General features: G+C 34.2%; 1 protein-coding gene and 1 long non-coding RNA gene across 4 annotated transcripts in view; one reads left to right on the top strand and one right to left on the bottom strand.

The window, feature by feature from the left end:
* The window catches only part of LOC125779028 (uncharacterized), a 7,129-nt gene extending 3,848 nt beyond the window's left edge, over window positions 1-3,281 (top strand). The window contains exon 2 of the long non-coding RNA XR_007423085.1: window positions 3,180-3,281. This is a non-coding gene — a long non-coding RNA (uncharacterized LOC125779028). The remainder of the gene's footprint in view (window positions 1-3,179) is intronic.
* Window positions 1-15,165, bottom strand: part of LOC105228766 (troponin C) — a 31,978-nt gene that overhangs the window by 3,824 nt on the left and 12,989 nt on the right. The window contains exons 1-3 of one of the 3 annotated variants that reach the window (XM_011208722.4): window positions 8,726-8,904; window positions 5,846-6,263; window positions 3,117-3,507 (exon numbers count right to left, since the gene is read on the bottom strand). In XM_011208722.4, coding sequence (XP_011207024.1) covers window positions 3,479-3,507; window positions 5,846-6,263; window positions 8,726-8,728 — 450 coding nt within the window. In that variant the 5' untranslated portion in view covers window positions 8,729-8,904 and the 3' untranslated portion in view covers window positions 3,117-3,478. Of the gene's footprint in view, window positions 1-3,116; window positions 3,508-5,845; window positions 6,264-8,725; window positions 8,905-15,165 lie in introns of those variants that run through there. The other 2 variants (XM_029551326.2, XM_049458907.1) reach the window with 2 other exon arrangements.

Here is a 15,165-nt window from a genome sequence, read left to right as displayed (position 1 = left end):
GTGGCGCAAAAGTGTTGCATACCTTAAGGCGTTACGTGCAGGGTGCACTTCCGCGTTTAGTATTTTTGCATGCTAGCATGCATATGCGCATAACTCACGCAGTTTTGCACCGATTTTGTTGAAACAGGTGTCGTTGGAAAGCGAATAAATTGGCGGTCTTATTTTTGTTTGTAGTTATTTATAATATTGTGCTGAATATTTTTTAAATTTATGTTAACTGTACCTTTTAAGTGTTGTGTATTATCTGCTGGAATATTTTGATTTAGCGGCTTAAATATGATAGTTTTAATACCTAAAAAGGGCTACTTATTTAAATATGTATTTTAGAACAATTTTAACATCATAAACCCTTACAAAAACTATGTGAGTTAATTACTAACCCAGGGAGCAATTCTGCGTTTAGTATTTTTGCTTGCTAGCACGTATATGCTCATAACTAACGCAATTTTGCAGCGATTTGGATGAAACGGGTGTCGTTGGAAAGCTGATGAATTGGCGGTTTCATTTTGACCATTATTTGTTTATAATATTTTGTTGATAATTTTTAAATTTGTGTTAACTGTTCCCTTTAAGTGTTGTGTATTAAATATGGTACATAAAAATAGCTATTTACTCAAATATTGTTTTTTGAAAAATATTAACTTCTTAGTAGGCATCTATTGCTGTAAATTATTACCGCTGAGCTATGTATGTTCTTAAAGATATTTTGCAGTTAATTATAACAAAATTTTGCAAAAAAAAAAACAATACATATGTATGTATTTTGTTGAGAAATATTTACTTTTTTTAATTAAACTTTTTGATACAAAAAAATACTGATATAAAAATATTATGTTGAGAAATATTAATTTTTTTCTTACTATTTTTGATTTTACTAACCATTTTTGATACAAAAAAAAAATTGTATAAAATATTTTTGTTGAGAAATATTAATTTTTTTCTTAACAATTTTGGGTTTAATTAAAATTTTTGATATAAAAAACATTTCGTATATGAAAATATTTTGCTTAGAAATATTAATTTTTCTTAATATTTTTAGTTTTAATAGAAATTTTTCATGCAAAAAACATTTATATGAAAATATTTTGCTTAGAAATATTAATTTTTCTTAATATTTTTAGTTTTAATAGAAATTTTTCATGCAAAAAACATTTATATGAAAATATTTTCTTTATAAAAACATTATTTTTTACATACTTTTTGTTTTAGTTAAAATTTTTGATACAAAAAATACTGTTATAAAAATATTTTGTTGAGAAATATTTATTTTTTTTAATAGGCTTACAAGTTTTTATTGAAAATTTTTTCCATAAGTCAATATAAAGGGAAAAATTAATATTTTAAATAAAAAAATATAGTTTGTATATACATACATATAGTATAGAACTACTTTTTCTACCAAATTTCTTGAAAGAAAAAAATTAAAAAAAGAAGTAATTAAAAAAAAAATTTTTTAATTAAAAAAAAATAAAAATAAATAAAATAAAAAATAAACAGAAACTCAAAAACTTTGTTATTTTGAATATTTCACATAAATTTTGAGGTTATGTGAAAAAGTCTGTATGCAAAAGTATAGAACTCTTCATTGCCTATAATATTGCCATATAATTTTTCTCTATAGGACTCGTAGCTTTGCCGAAAATCGAGATTAATCATTCTTTATTCTTAAAAATGCAAACACGCCCCTGACCGTCCTTTTGCCGAACACGGATTGGCCCGTAAACAATTTTTTCACTTACACCCCTATCACGCATTTCGACTTGGATTGAAATTTTCTGCGTTTGGCGACTTTGGTATCATGCGTTCCGTTCCCGTTCAGTTCAACTTCGAAATTTACAATTCTGCCTATCATGCATTTCGGATCGTAGCTCCGTTTTTGCTAAGTTGCAATTTTGTTGGCGGAGAACTTTTTGTGTTTTTATTTTGCTGAGAAAATTTTATTATTTGCGTGATTTTTTTTGAATTCCCTAAAAATGTAAGTAAAACTTGTATTTAAAAGTTGTAAAACACACGATATTTCCAGTTTTTTGCGCTCTAATGATGTTTTTTGATATGCTTTCAGGTTAAAAACAACAACACCAGAGCAATATGGAAAATTGGCAGATATGATGGATAGTAAGCCAGATATAGCCAACGGTTTCCACCAGCGTCCTAAGGAAGATAGGCAGACTTTTTGGAAAGAGGTAGCATCAAATTTACTTGCCGTCGTTTCTTCCGCAAACGTATCTAGGACGTGCGTCCTTATTCAGACGAAAGTTTTTCTGAATCTAAATAAGTAAACAAATTGTAAGAAAAATGTCTACTTTCACGTGCAATTACTTACAGCCCGTCATTCATCTGGAAGGGATCGCACATATCTCGTAATCTTCTCCTTTCAATTCTCACCCAAGCATTCTGAGATGCGCTGCTCTCCTCCTCAACCAGTAATATCGCCGCGGATAAAGATTCCATAGTTACGTTTAATAAAAATAATAACAATATAAACATTTTACTTTTATTTATTTTCTTTGAACAGCAGTAATTTGTGTATTTTTGCTTTGTTATGTTCCAGTTTCACATATTTCAAAGCAAACAGCTGATTTCGAAAGAGTTATAGCTCTTCCTCTTCTTCTTTCAATCCAATCGTAACGCATGATACCTAATTTCGACTCCGGCGGAGCGTAGAGCGGGAAACGTAATCGAAATGCATGATAGGGGTGTTAATATTTATTATTTTTTCTTTCATTTCCGAAGGGTTTCATCCAACTATGTTTTTCTTATCTTTTTTTTTTTTGTTTTTTTTTATCAATTTCCAAGGCTTCTACACTAGTCTATAATAAATTAAAATTTCTATAAAATTTATCTATGCTGCAAAATATTTCTGTATACAAATTAAATAATTAATTATTTCTATTTAAATTATTTTTAGATATTAGTATCAATTAATATTAATTATAAACAAATATACTTACAAATGTGCGCATTAATAACTGCAAATCCCATATTCTCCTCACCACACTACACTAAAATTAATTATACACACCCACCCAGCGGCCCGACCGCCCACCTACCGTTCGTGCATTGCACAAGTGATGACTTTGGCCTTTCGAAATAAATCGCACACAAACACACAGACACAAGTTTTTGGATCATTTTTATTACATACATACATATGTACATATATGTAAGGCCTATAATAGTTTATATGTATTTATATATACTCGAAATAAATATGCATAAATTTATAATTAATTTCATTTTAATACACACATTTGTAAAATCAATGACTATAACAACAAAAACAACAACAACAAGTCGAACATACAAAACGATCCATAACAATTTGCACGTGTGTTTCTATTGTTGGTATATTTATTGCAGTTTTCCGCTCCTTCATCTTCATCCTCGTTGCAACACTAAGCGTGTGTGTATGTGTGTGTATATGTATGCAACATATAAGTATATAGGTAGGTACGCGTGTAGGTGTACATAAGCGGAATTAATCTCCAGTCATCATCTCCATGAATTCTGTAAACGAAAACAAACATTTCAATAATTTCGGCGCAAAATGAAAAACTCAATTGGCAGAAGTGGCAGCTAATGTGGTTGTTGTTGTTGCTGTTGTATTGTTGAAGTATGTATAGCATGCAGTTTACAGTTAGTGCACTTGTGTGCTGGCCCAGTGCTGGCAGTCAATAAATAATTAATTATCTTTTGGAAAATTTCTCTGGCAAATGGCTTTATTTATAACCAGCTATTAACGGTATACCATACTTACAGCCGATTTGATGGAATCATTTAATTTGGCAGCGTTGGGTAGTTCCAAATTTAGCTCGTTTTTTATGTGTTTTCTCTTGCGATATTTATATGTATGTTTTTATATGGAATGCTTTGAAAATTCCGCCACACAATTTTGGCTAATTTTATGGCTGATGTTCAATTTATTTTTTGTATTTTTTTCTTTTTATGCACTTAACGGTAGTTTTGAAATAGTATTTTTCAATTTTCGAAGCCTAACTTCCAAAGGCCGAAACAGGATTGTGATGACCTCAGTGATTTATTGGTTAAAGAAGCTCACTTCTACTACACAGTATCTGGATTCTCTCGTAAAAGCTAGAATCACTAAGAGTCGGTTAAAGACGTGTAAGTTCCTTCATTTATCGGCTCGCAAGAAACGCAGATTATAGCGAAGGCTCGACTGAAGGCTTACTATTAACGGGTAATCCAAGAATAGGTACTTTTTTTCAATAGTCTTCTTTTGACAGATTTCATCATGGAGGGACTAACGCCTGTACCATGTTTTCAAATCGTTCAACTTTATTACGAAAATTTACATTCTATAAAGAATGTATTTCGAGCGCTTTGCTCAACTTATGGTCAACATAATCGGCAATTGATAGATCTCAACGGATGTTGAATCAGCTTACGAAGCAAGTACTATTCCTTCGATCACCGGCATCGGTGTTAGACTAAGAGGGTATGCTAGTCTAGAGGCCCGAATTTCGATCGTCTTTTGGCGCTTATAAAAAAAACACATTTGCATTTTTAACCAAGAATACAACCTTAAGCTTAAATGAAATTGCATGAAACCATTACGGCCTTCGGGAACCGTTTTAGTGATAAAATAGTTATATAAAAGTAGTCTTAGCTAGGGAAATAGTTAGAAAAGGGCACAAAGAATTACCTCAAAAACTCGATTTCTCGAACTAGTTGAACAATAAATATTTTCATAGCTTCAAGCTGGACAAAAAGATTGAAGACGTGGCTTATAGTTTATTCGAATTACTTTTATAATTTTATTCTAGCCGATCATGTTCCAAGGGGATATAGCAGACTTTTATGAAATCTAGCGGACCTACGGGTATTGTTATATGTATTATTTTAATAGAGGTTATAACCATTTATTGTATAGTATATAGCTGTCAAGTGGAAATCAGATGTCCATCCTTTATTATATTTGGATCGTACTTCATTAGGGAATACTCGCAATGTACCTCAATGATTTCGAAATATTTTAATAAAAACTATTTAGGAGACCAGATCCATAGAAGAGACTGATGCTCATTGGTCTGGTGGTAGCACACGCCTGCAGAATGGGACTGACAGATCCAGATGACAGCAGCAAATGTTAAGAACAGGACAAGGAAATTCAATTTTGTATAAGCAGATATATAGACCTTTGCTAAGCGTTTGGCTGAGCTTCTACACCTATTTGTGGAAAAGCAGAGACGGTTGGTTACCACTGTCTACTGAGAACCAATTTTGATAAGAGAAACCTTTGACATTAGTGGAAAAGTTTGAACGAATCCATGCTGAGCGGTTTACCACAGATCCTCACACATATATTAAGCAATTATCAAAGTTTCTGAGAATTTCCAGTCTTTGACAAGCTAAGTTTTTCTTGGCAATATGCCTAATTCGCCCAATCAAGAAACTTTCATTTATCAATAGTCTTTAGAAGCTCTATATTGGATTAAGGGCAATCGGATGACCTTGCAAAAGGACACATACACTTATCTGATTAAATTTATTAAATATAGATGGAAAAAATTAATTATTTTCAGATTATTTATCAATCGATTATTTAAAGCTCGATATTTATTCGACCAAATTGCTTTCGAGAGACTTTTGAAAGTTTTATCCTGACGATCATTTGAAAACAAATCTTTCGAATATTTCTGTTTCCCACCTATTTTTTCTCGAAAATATAATATCAAACCAAACGGTAAAAATACTAATTAATGATCATAACTTGCATTGTATGATAATGTTGAGCCACTTTAAGTAATTCCTACCGTGTTGTTAGTTAAGCCACCACCTTAATTTTTTCATAAAAAAATATTATTTAATATCATTAAGAACTCACCATCGAAATCAACAGTTCCTGAACCGTCAGTGTCGATTTCCGCAATAATACCATCCAAATCACTTGAGGAGAGTTTATCATCCAAAGCCGAGAGAATTTCCTTCAATGTGGATGTGGTAATGTAGCCGTTACCCTCACGATCGTACAAACGGAAAGCTTCTTTCAATTCTTTTTGTATAGCCTCGGTATCCTCCTCTTCGAGGAAATGTGCCGCAATATTACAGAAACCATCGAAATTCACTTTACCAGTATCTTCGGGATCATTCTCATCGACGAGATCTTGCAATTCGCTCTCATCGAACATTTGACCCATACTATTCAGGATGGTCTTGAGGCGGAGTGTTTCAATGAAACCGGTCTTTTGGGTGTCGAACATTTGGAATGCTTTGCGCATGATGTCCATTTTCTCATCATCCTCCTATGAATGATTAAAGAAGGGAAAGTAGAAGAAAAGTTAGTGGTGGTTTGAAAAATGACAAAATATAAAATATTTTTTTTTTCAGCAAGGGAAGTAACTATAACTGGTTAATAGCTGGTTTTGGCTTATCACCTATGGAGTTTTCCATTAAGGTTACCTTAAAAAAGTTTTCATCTGCAACTTAGTCCATTTCAGGAAACTAAAGTAAAAAACAAAGAGCTTCTTTTCAGTTTGGAGTTGTGCCAAAAAATCAAGGAATGAAAGTGAACCATGTTATTCTTGGTAAATATAATCCCTATGTCAGAAATAAACAGTAACATAAATGAGGTAATCTTAACTTTTTAGTGTGGTTTGGCATATACGAACTTCTAGTTGATAATTTTTTAACTCAACTACCATTAACACAAGTTGTCGACAAATGTATTTTTACTTCGGGACTGTTCCTATTACGGAGTCAATAATGTTATTGGATATCGGTTTACCTATTTTCGTGACCAAAAGTTATTTAAATTTCTGTACTGTCCACGTAAACTTCAAAAACCATTTTCAGTTAAATTAATTAATTAAACTTAAAAAATCGGTAGTACTGAAAAGGACCAGACTAGAGAGGCAAAACATTAATGACGTTTTAACACTTTTCAAGCTCCTTCCATATGACACTTGTTTGGAGTTTACTGGTGAAAGCAATCATTCTACTTTTATCAGATTAGCCGGTCGGCTGATCATCCTCATGCGATCTCGCGCTGGATCTGTGAAATTAAAAAAGCGCTAGTCAACAACCAGAACTTGTGCGTTTGCGAAATCCAAAGAGTTCCTCTAAACTACTTACAGCTAACAAAGTTCATTTGGTCGCAATTGCATGTGTTCTGACTAGACGGCTCACACGCCGTGTCTGGTCGGATGCTTTTTTCCAAATTTGTATGGAAAAAGCGAGGTAGCAATGTCTTGCCAATTTCATCTCCCAGGTTTCGCATGACTGAGTTTGAAATATCTCCTAACTTAGTGAGGTGGTTGAGATTAATATTAACCACTTTAACAAATTTGTCGTAAACTCAAAACGATCTCGACCTTTGAAAATGTGAAGTCCAGTTTTAAAAGTGTTTGGGTATTACGAAGCACCAACATTCACCGCTGTCCAAGTGAGATTCAGCTCCAGCTCTGCCTTTGGCGACAGGATTTATCCTAAGATCTAATGTAACCTATGTGTTTTTAAGTGCGAACTTTTGCGACTCTAAATGTGGATGGTAAAATCAGGACCAACCATAATATCTCCAAGAAGATGAAATGTGCAAAAAAAAATAAAAAATCAATATGATGGCTTGGAATGACTCGAGATTTGTTGAATGTCATGCTATATAATTTGATTATTGATATTTCCAGAACCCTACATATCGTCACCTAAAATTCAATTATGTTTTCAATCGTTTTTAATACAAAAATCATTACAAGACTATATTTTTAATGTGTTTTTCGAAATAATTTTGTATAAAACAAATAAAAAATAAATAAACTGAAGTCGGGGTATTGCGAATAGGTATCTTTTAACTTATAAAGATAAAGATCTTTTTTATAAAAAAAAAAAACAAATAAAATAACAAAAAAATCTGTTTGTAACTCTGTTAATGTTATAGTGTTATTTTTTAACTTAAAACAAAAACCAAATTCTGGTATTACAGACGCTGGTATTATGCAACACTTCATTTATATATAAGTTTCGCAAAGTCTTTTGTTTTTAATCTACAAAATTTATTTTTTGACAGTTTTTATTATTTTATTATTACATAATTTTCTCATAAACTTTTTGATTAAAAAAGGGCTTTTGTAGCTATTTTTAAAACTGTTGGAAATATTTTTATATTATTTTATTTTATATTTTGAAGTAACTGTTTTTTAATATTTCTTATATTTATTATTCTTAATATTTTTTTTTTAATTTCATATTTATTATTCATATATATTTTTTTTTATTTTTTCCATTTTTATTATTTTTACATTTTCCTCATTTCTTTCTCAAACTTTTTGCTCAAGAAATGGCTTTTTCGCTATTTTTAAAACTGTTGGGAATACTTTTGTATTATTTTATTTCATATTTCGAACTAACTCTTTTTTTTAATATTTTTTAAATATATTATTTATAATATTTTTTATTACAATTTTTATATTTAATTTTCATAAATTTTTTTATTTTTACTATTTTTATTATTTATATATTTTCCTTATTTTTTTCAAAAACTGTTGAAAATATTTGAGTATTATTTTATTTTATATTTCGAAATAACTCTTTTTTTAATATTTTTTATATTTATTATTTAAAATAATTTTTTTTAATTTTTTAAATATATTTCTTATATATATATTTTTTTAATTTATTATTTATACATTTTTTTATTTTTTCCACATTTATTATTTATATGTATGTATATTTTCCTAATTTTTTTTCAAAATTTTCACACACTAATTACCATTTTGTAAGATTATATGAACGCTGCTAAAAGTTGAAAATTTAACACTTAAACACCCTCTAGGGACACAGGTCACAAAAAACACACGTCGTCTACGACTCTTGTACTCGGTTTATCGCGTCGGCGATTACCACTTTCGCACTTCCACGGTGGATGAGAATCGCTGATAAACTAAAACACTAAATGTGCAAAATCAATATTTATAACATTATAAGTACATATGTATGTATGTGTGCAAGTAAGTTTGCATGTAGTCAAGTCCATATGTATATATTTGTGGGTGTGTGTGTAGTTGTTCTCCAACCCATAGCGCATATTGACTAATATATAGCGGAAAATTCATATACGCACGCACACAATACAATACAAGCACAGTAAAGTCAACTAACCAACGAAGGAACCGAAGCAGCCAACAAATCTATCCATCCATCCATCTATTCATCCTTCCAACCGCCAACCGCCAACCACTTGCCGCCACAACGCGTTCACAATAAATATATTCATGCATACACACGCATACATAGCTGATTTTGCAAACACACACACATGCATATACTCAAATGTGTGTGGTTATGCAGTCTGATCTTACTCGAAGGTACTTCAGGCAACACCAGCACCAAAATATGGCCTCATCGCCCTGCCTGTCATTTTCCATCGGCACTCATTTGCCAGCAACAGTTCAACGTCAGCGTAAACGTTAGCGCCAACGCCACTGACTGCTAAATATGCATACATACATACATACATACATACATATATGTATATATACCTGTGTGCATTTAGTTGCCTCAACACCCTCACCAGCATTTTGCCTGCTCAATCTGCCAAGTCATCTAGCCACCTAGCAAGCTAGCTAGATGCTATCTGCCCACTTAGTCACCCAACGCTTCGTACCCCCCGATCCATATTCGGTTGTACTACTGTATCCGACCGTGGATCATTTAGTTTTGAGTGTGAATATTTGGTTGCTCAAGATATTATTTTGTGGCTATGCGTTTACGTGTGTTTCGATTCCTTTTTGCTTGTTGTTGGTGTTGCGTTGGCTTTTTCTTTTTTTCCGCGCGCCAAGTTTAAGTTTGTGTGTAGATCATTTTGTTGTTGCTGCTTTTGTTTTTTTTTCGGTTATAAGTTGCGGGCATTGGAATTTTTGCGGCTACTGTTCATCATCAAATTATTTCGAGTTTTTTTCTTGAATTTATTTTATTCACTTTGGCCACGCTTCATAGACGTGTTTGTGTTTTTGCTTTTGTTGTTCGATCGTCTGCTCTACAGCGAGGATACTGGCGGTGCAGACACATGTTCCTGCGTTCGTATCCACATACAGCTACATCTACATTTACATACACATACATATATCTATGATCATAAATATATGCGAATGGCATTCGCGTAATCTTTTTGGAGATCAAAAATTTTATTTTGGCCACCATGACGATTCCACAACATAGTATAACTTTATTCGCACGCAATATTTCTACACAAATCCATACATATAAATTATATACAACAAACACAAATGTATGTATGTTTGTCGTCGGCATTCGTGCAACGGATCTTTGGTTAATGTAATAATTTAGTGCTATAATTTGCGAGGGCGGCTGTGCGCGTGCGGAAGTGATTGTTCGATTAGGAATTTTGCCGAGAATATGCGACAAATATTTTTATAATGTCTCCGCAGAGTCGACAATGTGACCCATTGAGAATTCCTTGTGTATTGGCATTTTCGATCGTTGGAAAATTTCAATGGTCAATATCACAGATGTTAGCAAATGTTTGTTAAATAATAATATTTATTATATGTATTTGCTTATAGATATCTGTTGCTTGAATTTTTTTCTAGGAAAGGCCATATAATATTCATTATAGGTTGTTTTAGACATATGTTCGTCTAATAAGATATATGTATAATATAAGCTATAGTGGTTTTATCTGAACAATATGTACATATCGCTCATTTGCTGCAACGTCGTCATAACTCAAAAAAATCGATTCGCCAGAAAACGCGTTTAAAGTTTTCAACTTACTACAACCTTACACGGTGACTCCAACCTTACACCTCTTCTCAAGCGGAGCATATAAGAGGTATTCATATGAATTTTTCACTCAATATGAAGTATGATATAACGAACAATTCTGCATTATTAACTCAAAAATCACGTTTTTTGAGTTATGACGACGTTGCAGCAAATGAGCGATATATTCGGCGAATGCGGCGATATCTTGGATAATGAAAAGCTGGCTCCTCTAAAAACAATAAGTCTTCTATGACTGGAACTACCTGGTGCGCTATTACTAGCCAAACTATTAGCCATGGTGTAAGCGCATCTAAACATGGCAAAATATAAATTATACCTCTGGTCTGATTCCGAAATTGTATTAGCCTGGTTAGAAAAACCTCCATATGCATGGAAGACGTATATTTGCAATCGAATATCTCAAATCCTTCACCCTGTGAGATCAGCCAGTGCTCAGTGCTGGCAATCCTGCCAATTTAGGTTCAAGAGGATGCAAATATTTGCAGCTTGCCACCACCATCTTTTGATGAAATGGTCCCCGAAGGTTAACAGAATTTCCCAATTCTTGGGCACAATCGCTTATTGCGCATGGGATGTCGAAAAATCGACACAACATTGGAAGATACTGACATCCTTGAGCGATTTTTATCCTACCCCCAAGCCCTCGGGTAACCGCTTCGATGCTCAAGTTCGTAAAACGACTCAAAATTAAAGTTAAGTGGGTACTCCAGGGCAATACAGGGTCGCACCTAGACTTACAAAAAGCAAAGGTCGCTTTTATTGCATCTACTCAACCGCGCTACTTTAGCCGAGAGATATCATTACTAAGAGAATCGAAGTTGATTGATAAAAGGAGCTCACTCTTAGTAATAGATACATTCATAAAGACGAAAGGTTTACTTTGTGCGAATCGAAAGTTATCCCATAGTTATACCAGAGAAATTGAAACTTGCCATCTTATATCTTAACTATTTCCACATACAATTATTATGCGCATAACATCGCCTCAAGCACCAAACAGTCCGTCAAGAGTTTTATACTCCAAGATTCAAGCCGAAAATAAAGAAATGCATTTTTTCGTGTAAGATCCTATGCACAAGCAGAGGATGCGAACGTAGATTATGTCAGTACTTCCATCGGAGCGCTGCAACTTCGCTCTGCCTTTTACTATCACAGGTCTGGATTTTGCTGGGCCTTTTCTCGGGGCCCATTTGCTCGCTTCGTCGGGAAGCACGATTTTCCGTTAAAGCTTATGAGCGAAAATGGCAAAATATTTATAAGAGCTCAAAGAGCCACAGGAAAACACTTTGTGGATTTAACAAACAAGTTTCACCTGAGATTTTACAAAAGTGCGCTCCGCAAGGTTTTACTAAATAGATACCGACACGCAGAAATTTAAACATCCGTCTAATAATCAAAACTGAAATATGATAAATCACAAAAACGATAACAAAATGATGGATAGACTATTAGGACTCCTACAAACCAAATAAAGTTGGTTACATATAGCAAAATTTTCACAATTTATATAATTGAGTAGCAACACAACTCGTCCTTTTCTTCATACTGGTAGATATGGATGCAGAAATTACTGTAACCCTAACGCCAATAATGCGATCGACCATCAGTCGGCTTCTTCAGATAACACTAAATGACCTGTGGCCTCCACGAACTATTCAAACTGCCTGACCATGGATTCTACTCGGACTATGATTTCAGGACTGAAGCTTATGGTTTTTGTTGAACTCTTGGCTGGTAGTCGAATCCTGGGTGGGTCATTGACTGGAGAGAAGCAATCGTCCTCCGCGAATGACAGAGAAGACCCCTCCCTTAAAAGCGCGACTGCGGGCTAAGGATAGTAAATCAGTCAGCAGAAGCCTGCCGGCTGGATACGTAGGGAAATTAGAGCTACAAGGCGGAAACGCCAGCACCAGCAGAGGAATCTCTGCTAGATTAATGGTGGGTACGGAGACTATATGCAACACAAAAAAGCGGACCACTGCATTATACTTAGCTCACTAGCAGCATGCCAGCACACTTGAGTGGACTCAAAGGGTGTTTAAATTGCATATCAGTGGGTTCAAGTAAGATCCAACTTGCGGTTAAGCGTTAGAGTTCGCATGAGGAGAAAATATCTCTCATAAGTTGCTTCCATACCAAAGTTCAGCGAAATCGCTAAACAGGGTGACTCGCCTAGAACTGTGGCTATGCGTTCGTAGCAGGGAAAATAAAGCAGTCTCCCACAAGGGGTGCAAGAATCTTACATTAGTCACAAATTTAGAAAGACAATGCGTTATGAATTCTTATACTCAGTATATTTATAGTATAGTCCTTAAAAGATGATCTACAAAACCGACTATAACCACAATGCAACAACTTATCTGTCAACGAAGCTCACCGACTACAAAGATTTTCAATTGTTATTGTTGTTCTGGCAAACGCCCACAAAGCTGTAAAACAAATAGTCAACATAACACATTAAAACTTATGAATTTTGCTTTCAATTTGTAATAACATAAATGTAAAGAGAAAAAGAACCGAAGAAGATATCACTCATTATGTGGAACATTACCGATGGCGAAACACCAAATTTTAAGGCGAGCAAAAAATTACCAATTAAAATAGTTTATTTTAGAGCAAATAAAAAATTATGTACTTACTATAAATAAAAATTGAAATTTTGTTTAGCTTGTACATATGTATGTTTTGGTGTACAAGTGTTGAGGCAAGAACAACAACATTCGAAGAAAATTCGTAGTGACGCTGCTCAAGTGGTGGCCATAGTTGGTGGATAGGTGCGTATACGTATGTATGTATGTATGTATATCAAACGTCATCATTAGTAGCAAGAGCATTGACAATAACAACAACAAAATCACATGTAACTGAATGTTGACGAGGGAAACTAGTTAAATCCATAGCTTTATTTGATGTTTTAGTATTTTTGTTGTTTTTTAATAACAGAGTTGCTGTAAAAGGTATATTATGAGAACGTAAAGAAGGAAAGGTCCTCATCGAATAGCGCTAAGCCTGCGCAAACGGTGGCCAAGCCAGGGTTTTCTGAGAGATTGGCAGAGAATACGTTTTTATAAGCTGCTCCCATATGACCCAACTCTTAAATCGGATCTATATTGCCAACTATTGGACCATGCCTTGGAAAGAAGCAATCCCCCAAAAGTGGCCAGCTTTGTACAATAGGAGAGGAATTGTGTGCTATTAGGGCAACGTCAGGACACACACATTGATAGTGACTCGTGAGAAGCTTCGGAAGCTTGGTTGAGCTTCGGAGTGATATCAAGTGAAAATTAGCTATTCTTTTCCATCACTAATCATTTTGCTGGAAAAATATTAGCCTCAATAAAAGCTTGTTAAAAACGGCTGTCAAAAACTGACCACATATTCACCAAATCTTGGAAGAGACCCATGAAAAGCTGAGCGGCACGCACCACCTTCTTCCACAAGAGTGTACAACAGCTAGGTCTGATAGTGAACGAGAGCAAGACGAAATATCTCCTGTCGTCAAACAAACAGTCGTCCCACTCGCTCCCACGTCACTGTTGATAGTCATAACTCGTAGATAATTTCGTCTATCTTGGAACCAGTATTAACAGCAACAACAATGTCAGCCTCCTCCATCACAGTATAACTCTTACCAACAGGTGCTACATCGGACTGAGTAGGCAATTGAGAAGTAAAGTCCTCTCTTGACGAACAAAGACCAAATTCTACAAATCATTCATCATCCCCGTCCTACTATTTGACTAAGACCTATTATTACTCCATCAGTTATATTGAAGAATTGTTACCTTCCTCTCAAACCGTCCTCGTACTACGAGGTGTGTTCAAAAAGTATCGCGAATTTTGTGTTTTTTCAAAAATTATTTATTTATTCATGAATATCTATTTTGTCCCCTTCAAAGTAATCCCCATGAGATATTATACACTTGTGCCAACGGTTTTTCCAATCTTCGAAGCACTTCAAAAAATCAGTTTTTTTATCTTCTTCAGCTCCTCCTTCGATGCCGTCTTTATCTCGTCAAGAGAAGCGTAACGTCGTCCTTTCATGGGCCTCTTCAGTTTAGGTAACAAGAAAAAGTCACAGGGGGCCAGATCTGAGGAATACGGTGGCTGCGGCATCATTAGTGTGCTGTTTTTGGCCAAAAAGTCGCGCAAAGCAACGATGTGTGTGAGCAGGGGCGTTATATTGACGAATTTGATAGGTTCCTAGGATCCAAATCTCGCTTTATAAAGGGAAACAAATCGAAAACTCACTGACTTCTCAAACCGTCCTCGTACTATATATTGATATCGGTATGTACGTACGCATATAATGGGTACGTATGGACTTTCTCAATTTTCTCTTTTGCCTATTTCAATCGCATCATTTCGATTAATTTCGCGCCACTTTTCCTTTGGTCCACTTTG

This window comes from Bactrocera dorsalis, chromosome 1 (genome assembly GCF_023373825.1).
Source record: "Bactrocera dorsalis isolate Fly_Bdor chromosome 1, ASM2337382v1, whole genome shotgun sequence".
Lineage (NCBI taxonomy): Eukaryota > Metazoa > Arthropoda > Insecta > Diptera > Tephritidae > Bactrocera > Bactrocera dorsalis.
Note: the sequence above shows the minus strand (reverse complement) of the source record. Positions and strands in the feature narration are given on the sequence as shown.